General features: G+C 39.3%; 1 protein-coding gene across 1 annotated transcript; it reads left to right on the forward strand.

Annotated features, from left to right (window-relative positions):
- Positions 1 to 304: 304 nt before the first annotated feature.
- RAB21 (RAB21, member RAS oncogene family) lies at positions 305 to 18086 on the forward strand. The gene is made up of 7 exons (XM_059472704.1): positions 305 to 652; positions 7236 to 7295; positions 7471 to 7578; positions 9226 to 9289; positions 10059 to 10113; positions 10549 to 10637; positions 11554 to 18086. The coding sequence occupies exons 1-7, from the start codon at positions 506 to 508 to the stop codon at positions 11691 to 11693; spliced, it is 663 nt and encodes a 220-aa protein (XP_059328687.1). The 5' UTR covers positions 305 to 505; the 3' UTR covers positions 11694 to 18086.
- Positions 18087 to 22957: the final 4871 nt, after the last annotated feature.

Below are 22957 nucleotides of genomic sequence, written 5' to 3' on the forward strand. Positions count from 1 at the left end.
GTTCACAGGAACGAGAGTCACACAAAATCCGCGCCGGTGTTTATTAGGGGCTCTCTGTATCCCGGGCAGCGCTCGGCGGGCGCGTGCGCGGCAGGAGGAACCCCGGGCAGGGGACTTGGGGACAAATCCCCACGGGCGCGGGGTCCCTGCCTGGCCCCGCCCCCTGTCCGCACAAGCCCCGCCCCCGGAGCCGCCCAGCAGCCGCGGGGAGGGCGGGGCCTCCCGCCGCCGCCGCTTCCGCCCCTCCCATTGGCGGCGGGGGCTGCGCGTGACCGGGCGGTGCGTGACGTAGGAGGAAGAAGCCGCCATTAGGGGCAGCGGGGCCGCGGCCGCCGGGCACGTTCGGTTGCCGTGTCCCTCTCCAGCCTCTGTCTCCGCGGCTTCGCCGGTGCCTCCCCATCCCCGCCGGCACTTCCCCCACCCCGCGGGCCCTCGTTCCGGTGGGCGGCGGCGGCGCCGCGGTGCGGCCCGTTGATGTGAGGCGCGGCTCGGCGGCGGGGCGCGGATGGCGGCGGGGGCCGGTGCGGCGGCCGGGGGCCGCAGCTTCTCCTTCAAGGTGGTGCTGCTCGGGGAGGGCTGCGTGGGCAAAACCTCGCTGGTGCTGCGCTACTGCGAGAACAAGTTCAACGATAAGCACATCACCACCCTGCAGGTGCGGGCCGGGCCGGGGGGCTGTGCTGGTGTGGGGGTCCCGCTGTTGTTCTCCCCTCACCTTGCGCCTCTCCGCGCGCTGCCGGCCGTGTCTGCTCTGCCGCTTCAGGGGCAGCCCGAGGCACTGCTCGCTCGCTCATAGTGCCTGTCCCCTGCCCGGTTTGCTGGAAGCCAGTTTTCTCTTTATTTTCACGCCTCAGATTCAAGCTTTCAGTATGTTTAGGCCTCGTTTCTACTCTGCATACTAACTGCTCCGTTTTTTCCAATTACGTATATGAATGTCTTCATTTGAATCGTGGAAAGTATGATGGAAAAGTAATGTTGTTATTGTAATCGTTGTTAGTGGACTGATGACTAAGTGTTTCATACGTGCTGCGTTTCTGTTAATCATGGTCTTCCTCGTGTTCTCAAATCCTAGCATTAGCACTATCTAAACGTTTCTGTTTAAGGGGAGCAGCTTACACAAAATGGTTTATGAGATTAGGGCTTATGATTTAATAATGGGAAAGATTCTTAAAGCTGAACTGCTTGTCACGATAGCTCCCTGAATTTTGGCTGGATTCTCAGTAGTACTGTCTGTTGTTATAAAGAGCTACAAAGTGATGTTCCACACATGAAATGTGACAGGCTGCCTGCTGGAAAGTAATGGGTTTTTTCATGGCCTACTAGTTAGTGATGGATGGCATGTATGCCCTGGTACGAAATGAACTGCTTTTACTCTCTGTGGTCTCAGAAAACATGTCTTGAAGTTCTTTTTGTGAGTGGTATGTTAAGTCTTTCAAGATCTCGCCTTGCATACATGGGAGCGTTGATTCAATGTATGCCACTCTTAATATTTCTTTTTTAAAATAAACAAGCCATGTCTCTTGGTGGACCAGTAGTGGGTTTTGAACTAATTTTGAATTTCCTGAAGTACAGAAGTAGTAGCAGGTGGTGTTAAAAAGAAAAGAGTTTTAAGATAGTTATGTGCCATTCCCATGCATTTAGGGGAAGCTTCTTGAATTGTGTATCTCAGAAGGAATTAATAGTGAAACTTTCCCCTAAAATGAAAGCAGCATTATAGATGCACTAGAAGCAGTACAGGAAATGTTTCATAAACAAATAACATAACTCCATTTTTTGCTGTGAAGAGGTAAAAAAAACATGATTTAGACTTTGTTATCCTGTGTTCATACTCAGGTTTTGGGTTAAGCTGTAGGTGGGTTTGCTAGGCAAGGTATTTATAGGAAGCTAGCTGAAGCTGTCATGCCACAATTGATGCTTGGTATGCCACAGAGCTACCTGGTAGCTTGTAGGAGTCAGAGGTGCAGCAGAAGTGCAGCATTGAGCAAACAGTCAGTTGAAGTGCATCAAAATGGTCATGTGTAGCTGAATTCTCATATCCCGTGTTTTAAGAGTAGGTCCAAGTAGATTATGTGGTAATGCTTATGTTTGTTGTTTGGGTTTTTTTGTTCTTTAAATCTGTAGTGGAAAGCCTAAAATTGTGAGCAAAAACTGGGTTGGAATACAGACTTGGGCCACAAATATCATAAAACACACTTTTAAATTGCTCCAAAATGCTGATAGGAAATGTCTGTAGATAGCGTGGCTGCAGACGTTTTGGTTTTGCCTGTCTGCCGAGGGGTGTGTTGAAGAGTGGACGCACGTGCTTGCAGTTCCTACTGAGCTTTTGTTTCTCCACTGTAACCAGGTTTGTGGCTGCTGCCTGTGTTGTTTAACTGACTGCTCGTTGTTTATCAAGTTGTTGGCTTTTCTGTTCTGAGCCTCCTTAGCCACATGTGCATCTTACTGATGTATATGTAAAATACAATGTCAATTGCTGTTGAATCTTACCATGCATCATGTGCACTTGTTAAATATTATCTTTATTATTTTTATTTCCCTACATCTTACTGTTCTAGAAAAAAAAAAAGGAAGTGAGTTCTTCTGCTATCAAATTAAAAGATAGTTATCTGATTAAGCAGTGAAGTAACATGTTTGCAAAGCATCCTTTGTTGATTTTTTTTTTTTTGGGAGATAAAAGTCTTAATCTGATAAGGTTGCTTTGTTTCATGGCAACAGTTCAAAGTAATGCACCAAATTCCTTTTGTTCCAATAAAGTCAAAATTAGATAAATACTTTGCTCCTGGTCCAGCAGAGGAGTGACAATGGTGAATCATATGAAGAGATCACTAACTGTTGAGACAAGAGGCTCTCCATCCACAATAACTTAAAAAAGAAAGTATTGCATAGTGTTTTCTTCCAGTATGTTTGCAACAAAAAAAGGGTGGTGAGACTGTAACCTTCCGGAAACCTCACCTAGTGATGTTATTCTACTGTGAAGTAATTCTTTTTATACCCAAATAGGTAAGCTTCTTTGGTGCTAGTAACAGAAGTCTTGGACTAAAAGGGAGCAATTTCTCCTCCCTGCCCGCTCCCCTCTCTCAGTGCCAATGGAGTGCACTGGAACCCCCTGTGATCTAGGGGGCTGCTGGGATGTGTTGCTGTAGTTGTGTTAGTATCAATCATGTACTTAAGTTGTTTATGACCTGCCTGTTGAAGTGAAGGTAGCTACTGATTCACAGAAGAAAGCATCTACTTAGAGCATTGTGGAAAAGCTGATGCAGGAAAAGTAGGGAATTTTGCACACAATTAATATAATTCATGACCTGTGGGCAGACCTGGTGGGGCAGTTAAAATTGGTTCCCATTGTTTGAAATACTGAAGTGCCCTCATCTTCATACAGTAATTATAAAGATATAAATTGATATCAAGTGAACTGTGCTGGAATTCCTCTAATAATAAACCTACTGTCAAACTATTGGGCTTTTTAATTTGGTAAATCCTTTTTATAATTTAATTACTCAGGAAAAATACAACTTCTGAATACTGCTCTCTTAAATGTGTGGAGGATTGCAGAGTATCCAACCCAAGAGAGCTGCTGATTGCTTTGATGGACTTGGCATAACCTGGAAAAGCTGTCTTGGTTATCAGGATAGCTGGGGGGTGAGTGAAAGGCAGTGTAAGGAAGTTCAGTGCTATGTGCAGTGTTTGTATGCCTGACCTGCTTCTGTTGAACATGAAGCACTCAAGGGCAGGTGCCACACACCTGCTTTTGTTCAGTGACTTTTGGGAGACTCTCTTCCAGCTGTGTCTTCCTTGTGTTCTACTCAAGCCCCTTTATCAGCTCCTGGCAGGGCCTGGTGGGCATACAAAACTGAGGTCATAGAAGAAAATTAAAAGAACGAAAGTATTTTCTACAGCCACATCAAAAGATTGGAATTTTAGCTCTTATAATTGCATTATTCTTTTCTAAGAGCCTAAGTATTTTTCAAACCAGTCATAAGACAGTAGAGTCAAAATATGAAGATTAGAAGCTTCAAAGAGTTGTTTGAAATTACTAATATTTGAATTAACCATGTTCCTTTAAGTTTTTGAAAGTCCTAGCAAAAATGAGCTGTCATAGTAATTAAAATAATATGGAGAATAGCTACTGATTGTAAATTGAGTCACAGCTCAGACTTGAGTACTTCTAGTACTCAATTCAGTAATTTTTTTGGAATTAGAGAAAATGTTGAAGCTTTTTCTATGTGTAATTACCTAATGCCCTGTAAGTAGTCAAAGGCTTTGATTTTGAAACTTGACAAACTTTAAAATCCTGGCAACTGACTTTTTCTCTAAAGTATCTCAAAATAGAAGCTGAGACTCTTGCTTATGTGTTGGGTTTTCCCAAATTTCTAAAAACTGCACATCCTGCTATTCTCTTTGTTGGTTTTGGGTTTTTTTGCTCCCTCACTAACCTCAGAATGGCTTGGGGAGGCTATATGTGAGTTGAAAGGTTAAAAGATATTAGCTGATTTGTCTTTGGTGTGTTTACCACTGTGGATGTAAAAATGTTTTATTGATAGTAAATGCACCGAACTTACCCATACCTACTAATTCATGAGCAGAGCCTGCTAACTGGATTCTTCAAGTATATGAACAAAATAAAGAAGAATGAAGAATTAAATCTGTAGTATAGTATTGATGGCTTCCCTCCAGCATGTTCACAAAGCTGTCTGCTCATTACTAAACGTGACTGCTTCAAATACAAAGTTCCAATCTTGTTATCAGACAAACCTGCTTGTTATCAGGGTATCTGATAGAGGATACTGTCTCTCCTTTTTTGATTATGGGCCTCAGACTTTAGATAGACTAAAACTTAGTCATTACATATTCATCAAATTTTAATACAAGAGCAGGTATGATAGCCCAATGGTAAATGCCCTTGCCACAGTCTTCTGTGGTTATGGATGCTTTTGCAGTACAAAAAAGCATGCATGTAGGAGTATTTTAGTGCTGGGCTATATAAAAAATGAAAATCTATATCTGAGTGATAAAAGACAGTATTCCTAGCAAAAGCTGTAGTACCTGAAGGACGGGTTATACTGAAGCAAAACTTACCTATGTAGACAAACCTACTTTAGTTTTGCTCTGTCAGATAGGAGATTTACTTGTGATATTAACTGGGTTGTTGTCTAAAGGTACAATGATATATCTTTATGGACACTGAGTTCTCTGTGTTTTTAAATATAAATCCTCTTTCTGTGAAAGATTTTTCTGCTCAGAAATTGATTCTCAAACACTTGTGTGGAATTCACATCAACTAAGCAGGTTTGGATTGTTGGTATTATGACAAAAGCAAACATTGCTCAGATGAGCTTTTCCTTTGAGATTTGCAGTAGAATATTGAGTACTATAGTACAGCAGATCAATAAAATATTGTCAGGTAAGCTTGATTCATTGTGCCTACAATAGCTTCTCTCCCTGTGGCCCAAGTGTTGGTGAATTAAAACTTCTGGCGTTACCTCCAAGCTTCTGGCTTTTAAACTGTGGCGTAACACAACAAGTGACGACTACTGATGAGTTAATCCTCAGGGACAGCTGTTTGAAAGCCATCAACTACCTTCTCTAGAGTTTTTAATTAAAGAATGAAAAGTTTTCTGATGTTGAAGATTTGTTACTCTTCTTTTAAGCTGTTTTTTACAGGTTGCTTAGAGGGCCAAATCCATTTAATGTGCTGTCTGGAAATTTTCCAGACTTTTGACATTTCAGTGAGTCTCCTCACTGTAAGACTGAGAGGGTAGTGTAGTGTTAATGCTTTAGGTATGTAGAACACAAGGGTTGTAGTGATCAGTTCTTTGCTATCTGTTCTTGCAAAGTGTTTTTCTTCTGGTTTGTTCTCTCTCTCTTTGTTCTTTTTATCAGGCTTTGTGGAAAAGTTTGGGGGAAGGTACAACTTAAAGATGGAAAGGATTTTTTTAATCATCTCATCTTGGGTCATACAGATGCCAGGGAAGTAGCTGAAGAGCAGGAGCTGCTCTAGCAACTGAATGTTGAGTGACTTAACTGTAACATAGGCAGCACTCCAGAAAGAGGCTTTGACAGTGGTTTAGGCTGGTGTGCATTGAACCGCTGTGGTCTCCTGTGTGCATTTCTGGTTGCTTGTTTAGTTAAGCAGCAAGCTGGTTCAAGCAGCTCATCTGGCCCATGACACTTTCCACACATGTGACTCGATTCTGTGGCTGGTCAGTGCTCATACAGAGAGCTCCTCTGGAGCTACTGCAATCCAGCCTAAGATAATCTGTGATGAAGGTGTCATAAAATACCACTGAGTACTTGTTTGAACCCAAACGCAAACTGAGGTAAAACTGAAATGAAAACTCACTATAATTTAAGGCAGAAGAAAAAAGTTAGCCCTTGGTGACTGAATACCATATTACTGCTAGTCTTCAGAAGGGGGAGAGCAAGTTCCTAATGCATCAACACCTTGAGACCCTGTTCTGGTCCATTAAACTTGTGTTAAATTATGTTCCCTTTTTAGCCATCAAATTACAGACCTGGTAACAGAGGTGGTTCATGTAAGTTTGGAGGAAACTAGACCTACTCAAGTTACTGAAATTAGATTAACCTTACAATGTGCTGTGGTCCTGTAAAATATTTCCAGAAGTTAAAGTAGTAGAATTCTAAAGCAGCTTTTGTGCTTATTCTGAGGCTTCTCAGCTCAAACAAACAAAAATACAGAACCAAAAAACAGATGTGGGTGAGTTGTAGGCTCACTTCAGCAAAAAAGGGAAAAGTTACAGACAAGGAAACTTGTGGAATACTCATGTTCCAAGATATTTAGTGTTAAAATAAAACAATTGTTTATGGTTCTAGTATCTTAGTAATAGTGAACTACTTTCCATAATTCCTACAGCTTAAAAATTCTGTTAGGCTTGTTCCTACCTGAACTTCACAGATTCTTGTGAAATGCTTTGAGTTCAGCTTAGACTTATCAGTGTTGTGAGTTCAGAGTCTTTCCACACAGCTCATTCTTCCCAAATTATTCAGAACAACTGCAAAGAGATGTAGTAAATGATTAGCCTAACTCAAATTTATTTAGAATAGACTGCTGGCAAACTACAGTGAAATTACTAACTGGCTTAATATTGACTTAGCCTTCTTGCTTAGATTTTTGATCTGGAAATTTGTCTTTTATTGATTCTGATGCTTTATTAATTATTTTCAAGTCAAATTATGTGTTTGGTGCATAAAACTTAACTCTAATCTGTTTTGCTTTCCAGGCATCTTTTCTTACGAAGAAACTAAATATTGGTGGAAAAAGAGTAAACCTTGCAATATGGGTATGTTTCTATTTTTTTTTATTTCTTAGCTAATTGGAATGTTTTTCTGAAAAAAAAAAAAGATACTTGGTTTTACTATATCACAAGTGTTAAGCACTTCTTAATAAAGTATTTGGAGTTCTTTGAAGTATTGTTTGCTTTGTCTTAAATGCTAACAAGTGTATTTTAAATGCAGGATACAGCTGGGCAAGAAAGATTCCATGCATTGGGGCCTATCTACTACAGGGACTCTAATGGCGCTATTCTAGTATATGATATAACAGATGAAGACTCTTTTCAAAAGGTACTGGGCAGCTTTTACATCTCAACTGTGAACTGCTTGAAAGATAATCTGTGATATGTGCAAACAGAACTCTTCTGTTTTCAGCAATATATATAATATTTGCAAATGTAGATCATGTAATGTAAGTATACAGTTTATTAGTATTCTTTTGAAGACTGCCTTCCCTGCTATCAGGTTATTCAAAGAACACCAAAACATTACCTCAGTTTCTTGGAGCACAGTGCAAATAATGCCAAAGTTGTGGGTTTGATCCCTGTATGGGCCATTCATTCAACAATTGCACTTCATGATCCTTTTGGATCCCCTCCAGCTCAAAATAATCTGTGATGTAGCTGTGCAAGTTACCTGTGACATAAACCTGGACTGTAGCTGTGCAAGTTACCTGTAAACATAAACATGGACTGTTGTCATGGATGGTCTTTAGTGTATAAACCAAATTACTAAAAGATACTAAGTGGCATGACCTTTTACAGATCTGAGAACTTTGAAATTGCAATATGTGATAGTGGAGCCATTACTTCCTCTGTGATAAGTTATTTGTTGTCAAATCGTCATCAAAATGTGTAATTTGATGGCTAGTTATTTTATGGCTCTATTAGTTGATCAGTTTGATCAGGTGAGTTTTTTCCACCCTGTGTTACTCTGTGCTACCACTCTATAGGATTTTTCAGCTGAAAACTGGTGACACTCTTTTAAGCAAGTTTGTCTCTGATTTTCAGCAAAACTAGTCAGATTTCTGTGTAGAGAGAAGTGAAAAAGTGTGGTTGCATGGGCAGGGCTTGGGTTAGCAGTGATGGAAATAGTGTAAGGGTACAGATCCACAACAGTTTATCTAATTTAAATAGTCTGGTGTAGAGCAAGTAAAGCACTTGTGCTAGCAGTTCAACATTTGTGGCCACCTGCAGAATGATGGTGACTTGTGGGTGCTACTTCAGCTTGTGCCTTTTCATGCTGAGTCCTACATAGTAAAACCCTGTGATACCAAGACATTTAAATGTGCAGAAAAAAGAGGGAAAGCTGATTTACAGAAGTTACTGCAGAAGTACTACTGGATCATGTAGCTTAACTTATTTTTAGATTCTTGAAGTGCTTGCCTCTCTTCACAATTATTCCCTTAAAATAGCAGTTCCTAAGTCAATGCAGTGATCATACCACTTTCAAACTTTTCATGACAGCAGATTTGTTAACAGATACCTTACCATCAGCTGACTCAACATGCTTGTCCCATTTGTTTTCTCATGAAATAAACATCTGTTATAATCTAACCTGAAAAACTTACTTTAGGTGCCTCTACCTCTAAAGTACCGTTTGTGGTCTGTCAGTAAGTGCCTGTTGATAAAAGATCTCATGTCTGACCTAAAGTGGCCCATGCAGTGAACTTGCTATATTGAGTGTGGTGAGTTATATTTTTGGAGTAATTGAACCATTTTATCTAAGTAATTTGCTCTTAATTTCACCTCTGAAATAAAACCTGCTGAACAAGGGCCATATGTAGCAGTCTAAATAATATTTTCTCATCTGTGTTGCTCTAAACATTTTTGCTTTAAGTTTAGAGTAGATGGTTAATGAAGGAAATGGAATGGTTCCACACTGCCTAAGATAATAGCATATTGAGTGAAAACAAACTCACCTCTGTTCTTTTTGCAGGTAAAAAACTGGGTTAAGGAATTAAGAAAAATGTTGGGAAATGAAATCTGTTTATGTATAGTAGGTAAGTCTTTTTCAACATGACTGAAGTGGAAACATCTCTTGATCAATAGCATCTTCCAAATGCTGCTTTGACAGCTTGTGCATGTGAAGGGGTGAAGGTTATGTTAGATATTTAAAATTAAACTGGAGCTAGAAGTTTCAGTAGATCACATGGAGGAAAATAAGAGTTTGATTGAAAAAAATAACCTGTTTAATTATACACTATTAGAAGTGCATGGTACCGATACCTGCAGACTGTAGTTTAACAAAAAATGTACATTTTCCTTCTTTCAAGTACTCAAACTCATGGCTTTTTTCGGTGGCATAGACTAGGTGCTTGTCTGTTTTGATAATTAAGTGCTTGCAAGTTGGAGTGAGTCTTAAAGATTGGAAATTTTAATGCAAATGGAATGCAACAGAAGTGCTGGGTTTGGATTTAAATCTGATCTAATTATTAAAACACTTCCATGAGGTTACATATGTGGACATTCTACAAAAATTACCTCTGCAGCATGTGGAAGGCACTAATAAATCACAAAAAAGTGCAAAAGGCTGAATTGGGTGGAGGCATTTAGCTGTCCTGATCTCTCTACAGAACTAGCACCTTATAGCATGTAAATGCTTGGTGAAAGGAGATTCTGAAATCATAGTGTTCTTGAAAGTGAGACCTGTGTAAGAGCTGCTCTTTACTTGGACAGCTTGAGAAAATGGAGTACCATGATTACATGTCTGCTTTCTTTTTGGGTAATTTTAGAGTACAAAGACTTAAAGGATTAACTTGTTTCCAACAGGTAACAAAATAGACTTGGAAAAAGAGAGACACGTTTCAGTGCAAGAAGCAGAAATGTAAGTCACACCTATTACTAACAGAAACAGTCATTGCAGAATTATGCTGGAGTAATAAACTCGTGATGCTGTTATCATAGCAGCCAGCTAGGCACTGCTGGCTTATGCCTGCCAGTTGTTGAGTGTTCTGTTAGTGTCTGAGTCACAGGGTGTCCTGGCTGGCCAAACTGTAGTTTGAGAGTTGTTTGTGATTAAAGTCAACATTTACAGTTTAAATCCCTTTCTAGACATGAAGTTTTCTTAATTTCAACTAGTGTGCTGCATCAGTTGTGGCAGTTTTAAACACAACTCCTTTTTTTGTATTAAATAAGCATGTGTGGATTAACTCTGAGGTCAGAATAAAACCTCTTGTGGTCGTCTTATTCCTTCATGTAAAGTGGCTTAGAAAGATTGAGTCCTTTACTACAATGAGGCTCCATATCTTAATTTCTACAGGTATGCTGAATCTGTTGGAGCAAAACATTATCATACGTCAGCTAAACAGAACAAAGGAATTGAAGAACTGTTTCTTGACCTTTGCAAAAGTAAGTATTATTATTAGTATATTATGTAGTTTGTTGGTAAGGAGTTGATTCATAAAATGCTTCAGGCTTCAGAAATGTGTTTCAGACCATATAGAAAGTTTGAGTGTTAAGTGCTACTTGCAACTGACTTCATTTCAGTCTATTCCAAATCACTTGTGTTCTGTAACAGCTCTGGAAGCTTCATGTATGTATGCTCACAATACTGCAAATTCATGCTCTACTCCAAAAATGTCTTGGTCTTTTGTTGGAGCACTGACTGCTGTTCTACTTACCACACATAAATAGTAACCCAAATCAAACTTCATGTTCCTGGTCTCACCACTGCTTGCTTTAAATCCTCTGTTTCATACTCTTTCAAAAATTTTCTTAAATTATGTCAATTACAAATCATAAACTCAAAGCTCTAACAATGGAGATTTTATGCAGAAATCTCAACAAATGGTAAAGATCATGGTATGTGGGATGAAAATCCAGCATAAGCAAATCATCCTATTAGTTGTATTTATGAGATAAAAGAATTTAAGGAAGAGGTCTTGTGCATTTCCAAAGAGGTAGTTGCTTGGGGTATTTGGGGGGGTGGAGTTTCTTGTTTGTTTGGTTGGGTTTTTTTAACAGTGTTACTGATATAGGTGTGTAAATCTAGCTTTTCAAGTCACTACTCCAGGACACCTGAGGATCACTACGGTCTCCCTTAGGTACCAGGAGCTCGTGTATGTTGGGTGCTTTAGAAAACAGATTTAATATGTTCTTGCTGTTATTCCATGTGATACCTGAGTACTTAGTTCTGCATAACAAATAGGAGAACCACTCTTGCTGAACTTTTCTCTCTGTGCATATAGTTCAGAGAGATTAAAATAGCAGAGTCTTAATGTAAAAGTACAATGGAATGTCATCTAATACACATCTTTCTTTACAGGAATGATAGAAACTGCTCAAGTGGATGAAAGAGCAAGAGGCAATGGCTCCAGTCAGTCAGGAACAGCAAGGCGAGGTGTACAGATCATTGATGATGAGCCACAAGTACAGAGCAGCGGAGGGTGCTGTTCTTCTGGATAATTATAAAACTGTGCATCACTGCCCTCTCAATATGAAGACTGCCATATTCCAAGTCACACGTTCTTTACCAATGGAGTAATAGAATTAACAGTATTTAAAAATAATCACATGTAACACTGCAGAGACCTTAAGTGCTAAACTAGTGGCGTCTGTGACCAGAGAATTGGCGTTTTCTACAGTGGTTAACAAAGCAATTACCAATGGCCTTTTTACATATTTTTCTTTAATGAGGAATAATATGCATGTAGAAAAGACCTACTTAAAGGCTTCATTTATATTCTTTTAAATCAGATCATTATTTAATAACTTATATACATTGTTGTTGGAATGGTATACGTTTTTGCAGCTCTTTGTACTTTGTGGTAGATGGAATTGTATCACTTCTAAAATGCAAATTGATTTTTTTTTTAAATTAGCAGATATCTGAATTAATATTTTTGCAGGGCCTCTACAAGCCTATAACTCAACTACTTTGATATATTCTGTTCATCTGTATGCCAAGCTGATAAAATACATTGTAAATTACATATTAAATATTTTATCTGCTTTTACAGTTGCAGGTGCAGAAATATGTACATCAGTCTTGTCTGTGATCGTGAAGTGAATAAGTCAGTGAAAGATGCAAGCTTTTCATGTGCACTGTTAAATTGCTCATTCTAGTCCCCTACCTGAAAACAGCTTTGTTTTGGGTACATCCATAGCTACAGCAATTCTTTAATCCATTTCTGGCAAGCAGCAGTATTTAGAGCATCCCCTTACTGGAAGAGAATGCTTCTGTAAACTGCTGTTTAACATTGAGGTGTTTGACTTGCAGCTAAAACAGTTGGTGCATGCACATACCTTGCCTCTGCAGTTACTTTGTTCTCTCAGAAGATCCCCAGAAAGTCAAAGCAACCTTAGCCCTCATCTGTCTGGTAGCCAGTAAACCAGATGCATGGGAAACTCTTTAGCTGCTCTAATAGATTTGTTTCCAAAGACGGCATTATAAACTATTCTTGAGCATATTTTTCTTCCCTGTAGGGCTTGAGTGAACAATTAATTGACATTAACTAGAACTTCTAATTTGGAGTGATTAAATTGAAGGTGTGAAACTTGCCAGATGTAGCTGTAACTAAGGGGATTCTAGGCAGAATTGAACTTATTCCTGACTTGCTCTTTCTCTTGTAAAGTGTTTTGAAAAAGCCCATTTAAGTTTCAGGAGGAGGATTTTCTGAAAAAAAGTGTGAACTACTTTCAGAAAAAACCACAAGTGGTGGTAGCTGAAATTTCGAAATGTTTTGTGCTCTGACTTTTTTTACTTAAGTTGTCATGCTTGGAAAAACAGTAAAGGTGATGTCTATGACAAAGTAGAATATCTTTGGCCTTCCTTTTTCTGAAAGGTAGATTTAGTATTGCATATGAATGCACTGAATGGTGTGGGTATGTTCTGATAGACAAAAAAGTAGTAGTAATGAATTAGTCTGTGTAAGAAGTGTGCTGTCTTCAATCTGATTTTTATTTTCTCTGAAATACTAGAGGGCTTTGATACAGACTGATCCTCGTGCATTTTCTCCTTTCCTGCCTTAACTGTAGTGTAGATACTTTTTCTTAGACCACCATTGCTGTGTTCTTCTGACGTGTTTGTGTGCATGATGGAGAAAGGTGGTCTGTTCCTGGTAGTGAAGATCAAGTTTCTTGGCTGTGCAGAGCTTTGGTGTGAACCTAAAGTCTGTGATTATATGTGTCAACATGTAGCAACACTGTTACCTTTCACATATCTAACAACAGTGAGCTCTGACAAAGTTGAAAACCAGATCAGTTTGGTCTAACCCTGGTATCTGACAATCAGCCTTGTGATACAATATATGAAGAGTGAAATTGTCAAGTCTTGATGTTCAAAAATGGAATTGCCTCAGAATAGGAGTTTCCGTTTTTTTTATTAAAATTTAACTTTTTCCATCTCTGCAAATAAAACCCTGAGCAGCCCAACTTCAACTAGACATAGTTGAAGCAGTGTGTAGAACATATCTTTCTGCCTGCAGCTGAGGAGTTTTTTAGTGTATTGTGTGGTAGGGGCATCGCATGTGACTTCTGTCAATTACAAAACTAATGAAGGCATGTTGATACTAGTTCTTAAGTCTCTTATAGAATTAAAACTATTACTACTGAAAACTTAGGTGGGGATAAAGAAGTCTACAATTTTATAATACTAAAAAGATTCTGGTTGCTATTAGTGGAATATTTTTAAAATTCTCAAGTTACTTTTCTTACTTAAGCTACAACATAAATATTCACTGGAAATCTTCCTGTCTAAGCTGTGGTTTGGTTGGACTTGATTTATGGAACTTAAAACCTGTGTTTGCAGGGTATCATTGTATAACTGGATGAAAGTATAGCTTTGTGAAGTGAGGGAAGCTGGTTGAAGACTAGACAGAAGTTGAAAACATTAATTGTTTGGACTAATTTACATAGGACTTCAGCTATTCATTGTTAGCAGACAAAATACAACAGTTCCAGGAGAAAGCATCTTTGTCAAAGATACCAAGAGTGTTCTTTGCACTTGATATACAGAAAAGCACAAATAGCTTGGTTTGCTATATTTGAGCAGAATCTTACTCAAGTAACCTGGTAACTAGTATGTGAGTTGTTTTTCAAGAGTCTTGAATTTTGCATTTGATCTAGATTGCCTGGTTTGTACGTCTGAAGGAGAACTGTTTTCTTGTTGCTGATTTCTGTGGCTGTAAACAAGTAAGCTATTTTTCATTCTTCTGAGAAGTGAAAGAGAAGAGGCTGCCTGTCTTTGGGAAGTACCTCTGTTGTGGGCCAGACACCCACTATAGCATGTGCAAATCAACACTGAGCACACTTCCTCAGGGTGTATCTTGACAGAGATTACTCACATACATACTAAAATAAAATGTAACTTTGTACAATACCTTTCTTAAACAACTTTAAGTGCTTGCTCACAGTCTTGATGCTGCTACTGTGAATACATGAGCTGCCTATGAAACTTTATCCCTTGCTGAAATAAAATCCAACAAGCCAAAGTCCAACAGCTTTAATGCAGCAGTATGTCTCTCTGCTGGTTGTTATTTATGGGCACTGTATACTGCACTTAGACTTTACTTCAGAAGCTATAAAAGATGGGATAGACCGATTCAGCCAAGGACACACAAATTCAGATGTATCATATTTGGACATGACTGTAACTAGCTGCAAAGACTGGGAGAGATGGCTTCATCTGGCTAGCAGTGGTCTTGCACATGATTCCAGAATGGGGGTATCCAATGGCCAGATTAACTGTATGAGATGGTCTTTTGAAGCAGTCAAGTAATTGAGTGTTGCCTTGATTATATTTCATGCTTTCCTTCAGTGTTCACATATTTTGTGGACAGGTATTTTTGCATTCTACCACATAGAAAACTGCCTGCAGTTCTTAAAGAACTTAGTGATTAAATTTCTACTTTAGTTTCCAAACAAGATGAAAAAGACTTTGCAAAAAGGTATGAATTATGGAAAGTAGTTAGATCTCAAATGGAGTTCTCAAAAAATGCTGGATGCTGTCAAAATGAAAAAATGTAAAAATGCAGGTCAGGAATCTCCATAAGCTGAAAGCAGTTAAGTGATATGAATAGTAGAGTATGGGAATGAGTTGGAGCCAGCCACATCCCATTTTTCTGCTTTTAGTGGAATGAAAAGGAGAAGTAGAGAAAAAAAGCAATGTTGGAAAAACTGAGGTTGGTGGTGGTAGGCTGCTGAGTAAGATGCCAAGTTAACCTTTTCTTTGAGTTACTAGAGAGTCTCAGGAATGGCAATATCGTACTCAGGACTTCTGATAGCACTTCTTGGGTTGTTCCTACTTCTGTGAAATACTGTTCTTCCTTCATTAAAGAGAATGCAACTAACTTTGAGCAGGCTTTCAGGCACAATACTAACCTGCTTAAAATATTTTTAATTAGAATATGCTAATTTATTAACTATTTACATTTCACTGACTTTGTTAATCTTAGTCTGCATCGTATCCTAGGAGTTTTTCTTGAGAAGTTGGGAAGTACATCATGCCATGAGGATAACTTTCACTGCAGTTGTGTCAAGGAGTTGCAGATGATGACCAAGATCCTTTGCACTACTTGCTGTGCAAGCTCAACAAGGTCCCCAAACTAGCTCACTAGCTCTTAACAGTGCTAGGCACTTGCTTCTGATATTCTTTGGAGGATTCTGCTCAACACCAGGTTTTTCCTTCCATACAGGCTGAGCCTGTGCATCTCAATGATGTAGCTGTCTAATAAATTTAGGCTTTTTCTATCAAATAACAATGTATACTCTGCTCCTGCGTTTTTTGGGGCTGTCATTGGCCCCTGTATTGAGCAGAATGAGATGGAAATGATTTTGAGAGTTGTAGAGAATATGTAATGTTTCTTGTCTTGAGATGGCTTGAAAAGTGAGAGTCCATGAAAAATTCAACATTATGACAAAGTATTATTCTGCCCAAGATAACAGAAAATAGTTTGACTCAGATAAATTTTTGCTGTAATATGTTCAAAATGATAAATTGCTCTACTTCTAAAGTGAAAACTTATTTCAAGCTGATCTCTCTAGTCTTAATTTTTTTTTTAGGTTTACTTAACTTGGCCAAAGCCTTAAATTGAGTGCCATTTATACAGCCGTAAACTAAACTTTGATTGTTGGGAAGAACAGCATACTTGTTCATATTCCGCTGGCCGGTTTAGATCTAAGATTGTGTTTATTCAATACCAGGTGTTAAAAGATAGATTAAAACTATTTTTCAGTCTATTTCCACTGCTTTGTGCATTCAGGCAAGTAACATGGATGTGATGCAGCTGCAGGGTCACTGTGAAAAGGAGACTTCTCTTTCTTTTCCTGCTTCTTGGCTGCATTGATCTGTGTTGCTAAATTCCTCCTACAGGAAACAGTGCTGTGCAAGAAAGGAAGTGCACGTTTGCTCCTTGCTTCTCTAGCTCCTGAAGACAGGCACTATAGCAGTAATACCCAGTACCTCTCACTTTGATGACCCTTTTTTTCCCTCAAGTGGAGCTTTTCTTACATCTTGACAAATCATTCTTTTTGTGTATCTAGTCTCACCGAGCCCTTCAAAGGATTTTAATACTTTATTGTCGTTTACCTAAAAGATGTTTAATTTGAAAGCATGACAAGGAAGGATAATGAGTAGCAATTTTGCAGCAGTCTTCCCTGACAATTGGCCATATCCCATCTCTAAAACAACGAAGAGAGAATATTCAAAGTTTAATAGTGAGTCCTTGCTCTGTATCTGACTCCTGATTCTTGAATATTAGAAGTGACTTATAAGAAATCTCAGTTGAGAGGATTTGAGAGAGCAAGGACTTCCTCATGAGATGCAAATTATTGATACCATGATTCAAACTCATGGTTTTTTTTGAACTGTTGAAATTGTTAAATTGCAGATCCTTCTTCAGGTTAACCATCACTCCATTCTGAAAAGTCAACAAATTTGGGACTTGCAGTGGAAGAGAACCAAGTATTTTCTTTTTCAGAACAGGAAACTTTAAACTGACTAATCAAGCCTGTATTAGTAAAAAGAGAAAAACCATTTGATACCTAAATCTATAAGTGCTGTCAGTGCTATTTGACCATACAGGCATTATAATCATTGTCTTACTAGATTTTTCTCATCAGATAAGCTCATTAAGCTTATCAGTCATACTCAAATAGAAGCAAAACATTAGCAGGGCAAATCCAATGCTGAAAAGGATGCAGCATTTTTAAAGTTGAGTAACTTAACATTGTCAAATGTTACAAGAATAATCTATTTGGCATTTGTGGATAAAAGAAATTTTGTTAAAACATACTAAAAATATCTTGCAGAGGCTTCACGAATGTTAACTTTCCCAGTGCATTTCTGCATTTCTGGAGTTCTTAAATACATCTTGATATATTTTATATACCAGTGCATTTACAAGAAGATAGTCCTGTGATAAATTAATGCCAAATGGTCAATTAACTATAAAAACAAGGTTTCTTTTGTTATGACTGCTGCTTGATCAATGCTCATATTGAAAGTGAAAATGCATAGAAATGGATCAATAGGGGGGAAAAAGTGTACTGAAAATCAATGCAGAAAGAAAATATTGTCACTTCTTACATTTACAGAATGTTACAGAATTTGAAATTTGATGACAGTGTATAATAAAGCGGCACTGAAAGTTATTGGAAATTGGGGGCAGTGACTGAGACCAGAGGTTTTTTTATGTTATATGTTATATAATATTTCTGAACTCACCTGAGCATGATGTGTCAAAAGATGGCTTTAAGATGTCAAACCAGGCTCACTGAGGTTACTGTAAATTATCCTGGCATATACCCCAGAGATTGTAGTGTGAGCATATCCCAGTAAAATAAAGCTTTGACTCTCAACACTGGTCTTTGGCATCTCAGAACAGAGGAAGGAGCAGTTGCTGTTGAACCACATTTATGTTTAATACTAGCCTCAGGGATGCTGCCTCTGTGCAGCAAAACAAAGTCAAACATGGAACCAAGGCTAGGGTGGGGATTTTCCACTGTAACGTGCTGCTGTCCTGTCTCCACCATGAGTGCTCGTTCATGCTTCCCTAGTGAAAACTGCTAGCTGGCTGATGCTGTGGATTTGAAGTGGGTGGACAATGTGAGTGAGAACAGCAAGCAACAGGAAAAGCACAGCAAGATGACAGCAATTGGCATGTTTCTGCTTTAGCTGTTCTTAGCCCTTTCACTTGCAGTTCTAAGAAGTCAGCAATTACATCCTACTGTCTTCTTGTCACAGAATCACTGAATCGGTCAGGTTGGAAGGGACCACAGTGGGTCATCTGGTCCAGCCTCCCTGCTCAAGCAGGATCATCCTAGAGTACATTACAGGGAATTGTCCAGCCAGTTCTTTAGTATCTCCAGTAAGGGAGTCTCCACAACCTCTCTCAAAAAAGGTGTATTTTCTAGTAAGTGGGAATTTTTTTGTTGTTGTTCAAGAAACTAAAATCCAGAGTTTTTTAGAATAAATGTAATTCCTTCACAATTTGTTTTTCAAAATATGTCAGCATTTCTCTAAAGGGGCTATATTAAGTAGTGAAGAGCAAGTGTACTTGTAGTTACACCCTGTAATCAGAGTCCTAGGGTCAGTATTTCAAATAGCAAGAGGCAGCACAGTATCTGGTATACCTCTGAAGTCCATCTACTCTCCCACTGTTTTGTGATGTAGAGTAATTGCAAAACAATCCTCAGCTGTAAGCTGTGTCCATCCTGAAGTTGGATTGGGGCTTAAAATGGCTCCAATCAATGGCCTGCAAGGAATCCTTTCAGCATGTGAAAACTGCAGTGTTTAGCACTATGTGCACCTTTTCTTTTTCAGATACTTAGGGATTTCAGCCTGTATGGGAAATTAAGTGATCTCTGAAGATGATAATGGTAGCAAATTAAGATCAAGAAGTAAACATTGACTGCCCTTACACTAAAACAATTGTTCTCTTACTTATCTGCTCTTTCCAGGAAATGTTGTTTGTTGCTATTATGATGTATATGTAGAAGTGACCCGTGCTGCATTCCTAGGTCTGGCAATACTGGTGTGCCAATGGCAAACAACAGATCAGTTTCTGTTTAGTCATCGCTGTCGGATAGCTTCCAGCTACCCTCTGTGGAGGCTGATGCAATCATGAATTTCTCCTTGCATGACAAATGCAGAGCATTCATGTTAGTATCTGCTCTGCTTCTTTTGTATTTACAAGCCCCACAGTTTTATACCCCACTGAGAGAAAAAAGCTATTGTAAAGTGATGGTTGGTTACACCAACCACAATGTTTTCTTATGTGACAACATAAGAAAACATTTCTATATGTTTTGGGTTGATTCATATTCTGGAATTGTATCGATACACAGATAAAAAATCAAGTTCACAAACATGAACTCAGTGCTGTGCTTAAGGATATTCAAAATGTGATGCTGCAAATGCTTCAAGAAATCTCATCACCCAGCATACATGCCTTCATGTCTTGTTACATCTCCATGCCTTCACACTGTAAATACAAATAAATGCCACTGGGGTATGGTATTTCCTTCCTTTTAATTTTGGTCTCTGTATACTTAGTTTGTCTCCATTCTTGTCTAACGTTGTTGCAGAAGGTAGCTAAGCATGGAACAGTGCTCTATCTTCATGCTCTACTTGTTCAGGTTAGTGGGCTTTTTATGTTTTCTTTGAGGAACAGGTTAGAAAGGCTATCCTATCTTTAGCTCTCAGTTTCTGCTTTGAGGTAGAAACAATTGGTAAGTAGAGAAGGTCCTAAGTGGTCCCAGAGGCTACATTTTCTGGCAAATAAATTAGGCCAGAGTGCATAAGGAGCTCTGGCCTTGAGAGCAGATGGCACAATGCAGCTTTAATCCAAGTGCTTTAGTCCTCTTCTGCCCTTTAAATCATATTTACATGCTGCCAGCTTGCAGTGGCTGTGCTGTCCCCACCCCATCTCTATGTATTAGCCTGAGAAACCGTAAGTGGTATGGTCCATAATTACATAAAAGAGCAAACTAATAATAAAGTGCAAAGGCTGACTCTACCCCAGGGGCTTTCTTGGTTGACCTGTATGGATGTGGTCAGGGACTGATCTCTTTCCTTCTCTCCTAATTGTGGAATAGAATGGGAGGAATTTTTAAAAATCTTTTCCTCTTGCATGGGGAAAATAAGAGCATTTCACAGGTAAATCCTTGGATATTTCATTTATTGTCTACAGTACAACTAATGCTGAGGAAGGGTACCTCTTGAAATATGAGGAACTTGAAAAGCCTAGTCTGCAGCTCTTTCCTGGGTGACTTGCTGCATCCAGAGTCCAGGACAGCACCCCATTCACTATCTCATTGTGGTCTGTGATAAACTGGAATAGCCTAGAAAAATTGTGGGTTGCATCTGTCCATGCAAGGCTTGGAATACATCCATTTCCTATGAGAAGAAATAAAGATCAAAGGGAAAGATATTTTTGGTACTGTTTTTCTTTGTTCCTCTGCTGAGGGGTTGTTTGTACAAATTAAGCCTGTGATGGAAGGACTTGACAGAACCCGCACTTGTCTTGTGTGGGCCAGGTTTTCATGTGGTTGAGCATGTGGGCAGCTGACACTTCTGAATACAGCAAAGTATCTTGGAACTCTGCTGAAATAGCTGTGTGAACAACAACAATAGCAGCTGCTGCAGCTTTTGGCACAGCAGTAATAGCTATGCTTGCAGCTGTGACAGCAACAGAAGCCACGGGAAAGCCAGGAACACTCTGGCTGCACACTCAGTGCTGGCTGCTGTGCTGTGACCACCTTTTATGTGACAGAAGTGTTAGAGCAGATGGTTAATTAAAATCCAACAAAGAGTGGGCCCCCAGGCTACAGATACCCTCCTCCTTAGACTCCCATCTGTGTAGTGTGTGAAAGGTTGGACTTCAGCACAGAGCTACAGAGTGTCCCATTATTTCCTTAAGGGGCTTATGGAGGAGGGAGAGGGAACTGCTAGCACCATGTCAGCCCATGGAACTTGCTGTTGTGTATCATTCAGGTTTGCAAAGTACAATAATGTAACTCACCAATAATGTAGGCTGGGAAGCAGCCTTGCACAAAGGTATCTGAGTGTCAAAAACTCTGCACAACAAATCAATCTTGAGCCAGAAAATAAAGCCATCCTGGGCTCCTTCAGGAAGAATACTGCCAGCAAGGTGAGGGGTGATGATACTTCCTCAGCCCTCATGAGAGAGTTCTGGAATGCTGGGTCTAGTTCTGGATTCCCTGGTAGAATGGAGACACTGACAGTCTGGAGTGAGACCTTTGAAGGGCAATCAAAGGCAATTAGGAGACTGGACCATCTGTCATACAAAGAGACGCTGACAGATGTGAGACTGTTGTCTCTAGAAGGCTCAGAGGATCTTTTCAATATCTAAATATAGATTATGAGAGGAAATAAAGAAGGCACTGGTATCTTTAGTGGTATTCAATGACAAAATGGACTCAAACCAAAATACAAGAAATTCCATTTAAGCATAAGAAAAACCTTTGGCATTCCAAAAGCAACCAAACACTGATGAAAGAGCTTGACCGAGAAGGCTGTGGTTATGTATATTCTTGAAGATTCTCAAACCTCAAACTTTATAAAGCTCTGAGCAATCATTTGGGGTTTGCTCTGGGCAGAAGGGTTGGATTAGATGAACTCTAAAGATTCCTGCCAACTTCAAACTTTCAGCAGTCCTTTGATAGAGCAGCCTGATAAAGAGAAATTTTGCTCAAGTAACAATATACACATTGTTATACAATGAAAATTTGCTACAAGGGAGAAGGCCCAAGATGGATGTCTAGAAGATTGGGTAAGTAGCTAGAAGATGGTCATATATATCTCATGGAGTTGATTGGTCTGTGGGACTGATTTATCTGAAACATACTGGCCTTCTTGACACTGAGGTAATGGTGACTGGCACGCTAAGAGCAGCACAAATGGGATTTATCTTTTAATTTTTTACTTAGTTGACAGCTCCAGGAACGTCAGCTTGAGGAAAAAGCCTTTCACACAACTTGTTCGCAAATTTTACAAATAATAGGCAAAGTCTAGCACTGAGCTGACTTGACAGAAGCAGGACCTTTGGCAGTGAGTGAGAGTGGGTGGCAATTGCCCTCAAAATGAATAATGGCATTTTATCTTGGGCCCTGTAGAAGGGTGGGAGTGGGTAGATGAACAGGAGGAATTAAGATGAGAGGGTTAAAATAATATGGGCTGGATGAATGACTAAGACATTCTGCAGAAGTCTGGATGTATCAAAATGGCATGAGTCACTGTCAGCAAACAGAATGTTACAAGAGAAAATATTTAGCTGTGTGGATAGATGGGGAAAGCTGTGATTTAGTGCTGTTGTACTAGAAAATGCCAGCAAGGGAGTTGGGTAAAGCATGTAAAGACAGAGTTCAGAGAGTTCTCTAAGACTAAGGCATCAACCAAGCTGTGGGCCCTGGAGACATATGGTTATTGATATTGAAGAGGGAGATGACTGCCAAGAGAATCTGGAGGAAAATAAAACCATTTTGTCTGTTAGCTATCTGCAATGATAAAAAGAGATTTTAATTTGGATCAGAATTAATGGCTATGGTAGAAATATGGCAATGAGTCATGAGATAAATATGTATTTATTGATGCAATTTCCTACCAAGAAACAAAGGCTTTGATTCAATATGCTAATGATCAAGTTCAAGAGACAGGAGAACTAGAAACTGGCAATCATGCTAGTAAAGAGAGCAGACCTCAAGGAGTC

Source organism: Ammospiza nelsoni, chromosome 5, assembly GCF_027579445.1.
Source record: "Ammospiza nelsoni isolate bAmmNel1 chromosome 5, bAmmNel1.pri, whole genome shotgun sequence".
NCBI lineage: Eukaryota > Metazoa > Chordata > Aves > Passeriformes > Passerellidae > Ammospiza > Ammospiza nelsoni.

Bases quoted from the DNA above. Each gene is read 5' to 3' on its own strand.
- RAB21 (XM_059472704.1), top strand. From the start codon at position 506: ATGGCGGCGGGGGCCGGTGCGGCGGCCGGGGGCCGCAGCTTCTCCTTC. The intron at 7,296-7,470 runs GTATGTTTCTAT...TTTTAAATGCAG, and splicing joins GAGTAAACCTTGCAATATGG to GATACAGCTGGGCAAGAAAG. The intron at 10,114-10,548 runs GTAAGTCACACC...TAATTTCTACAG, and splicing joins TCAGTGCAAGAAGCAGAAAT to GTATGCTGAATCTGTTGGAG.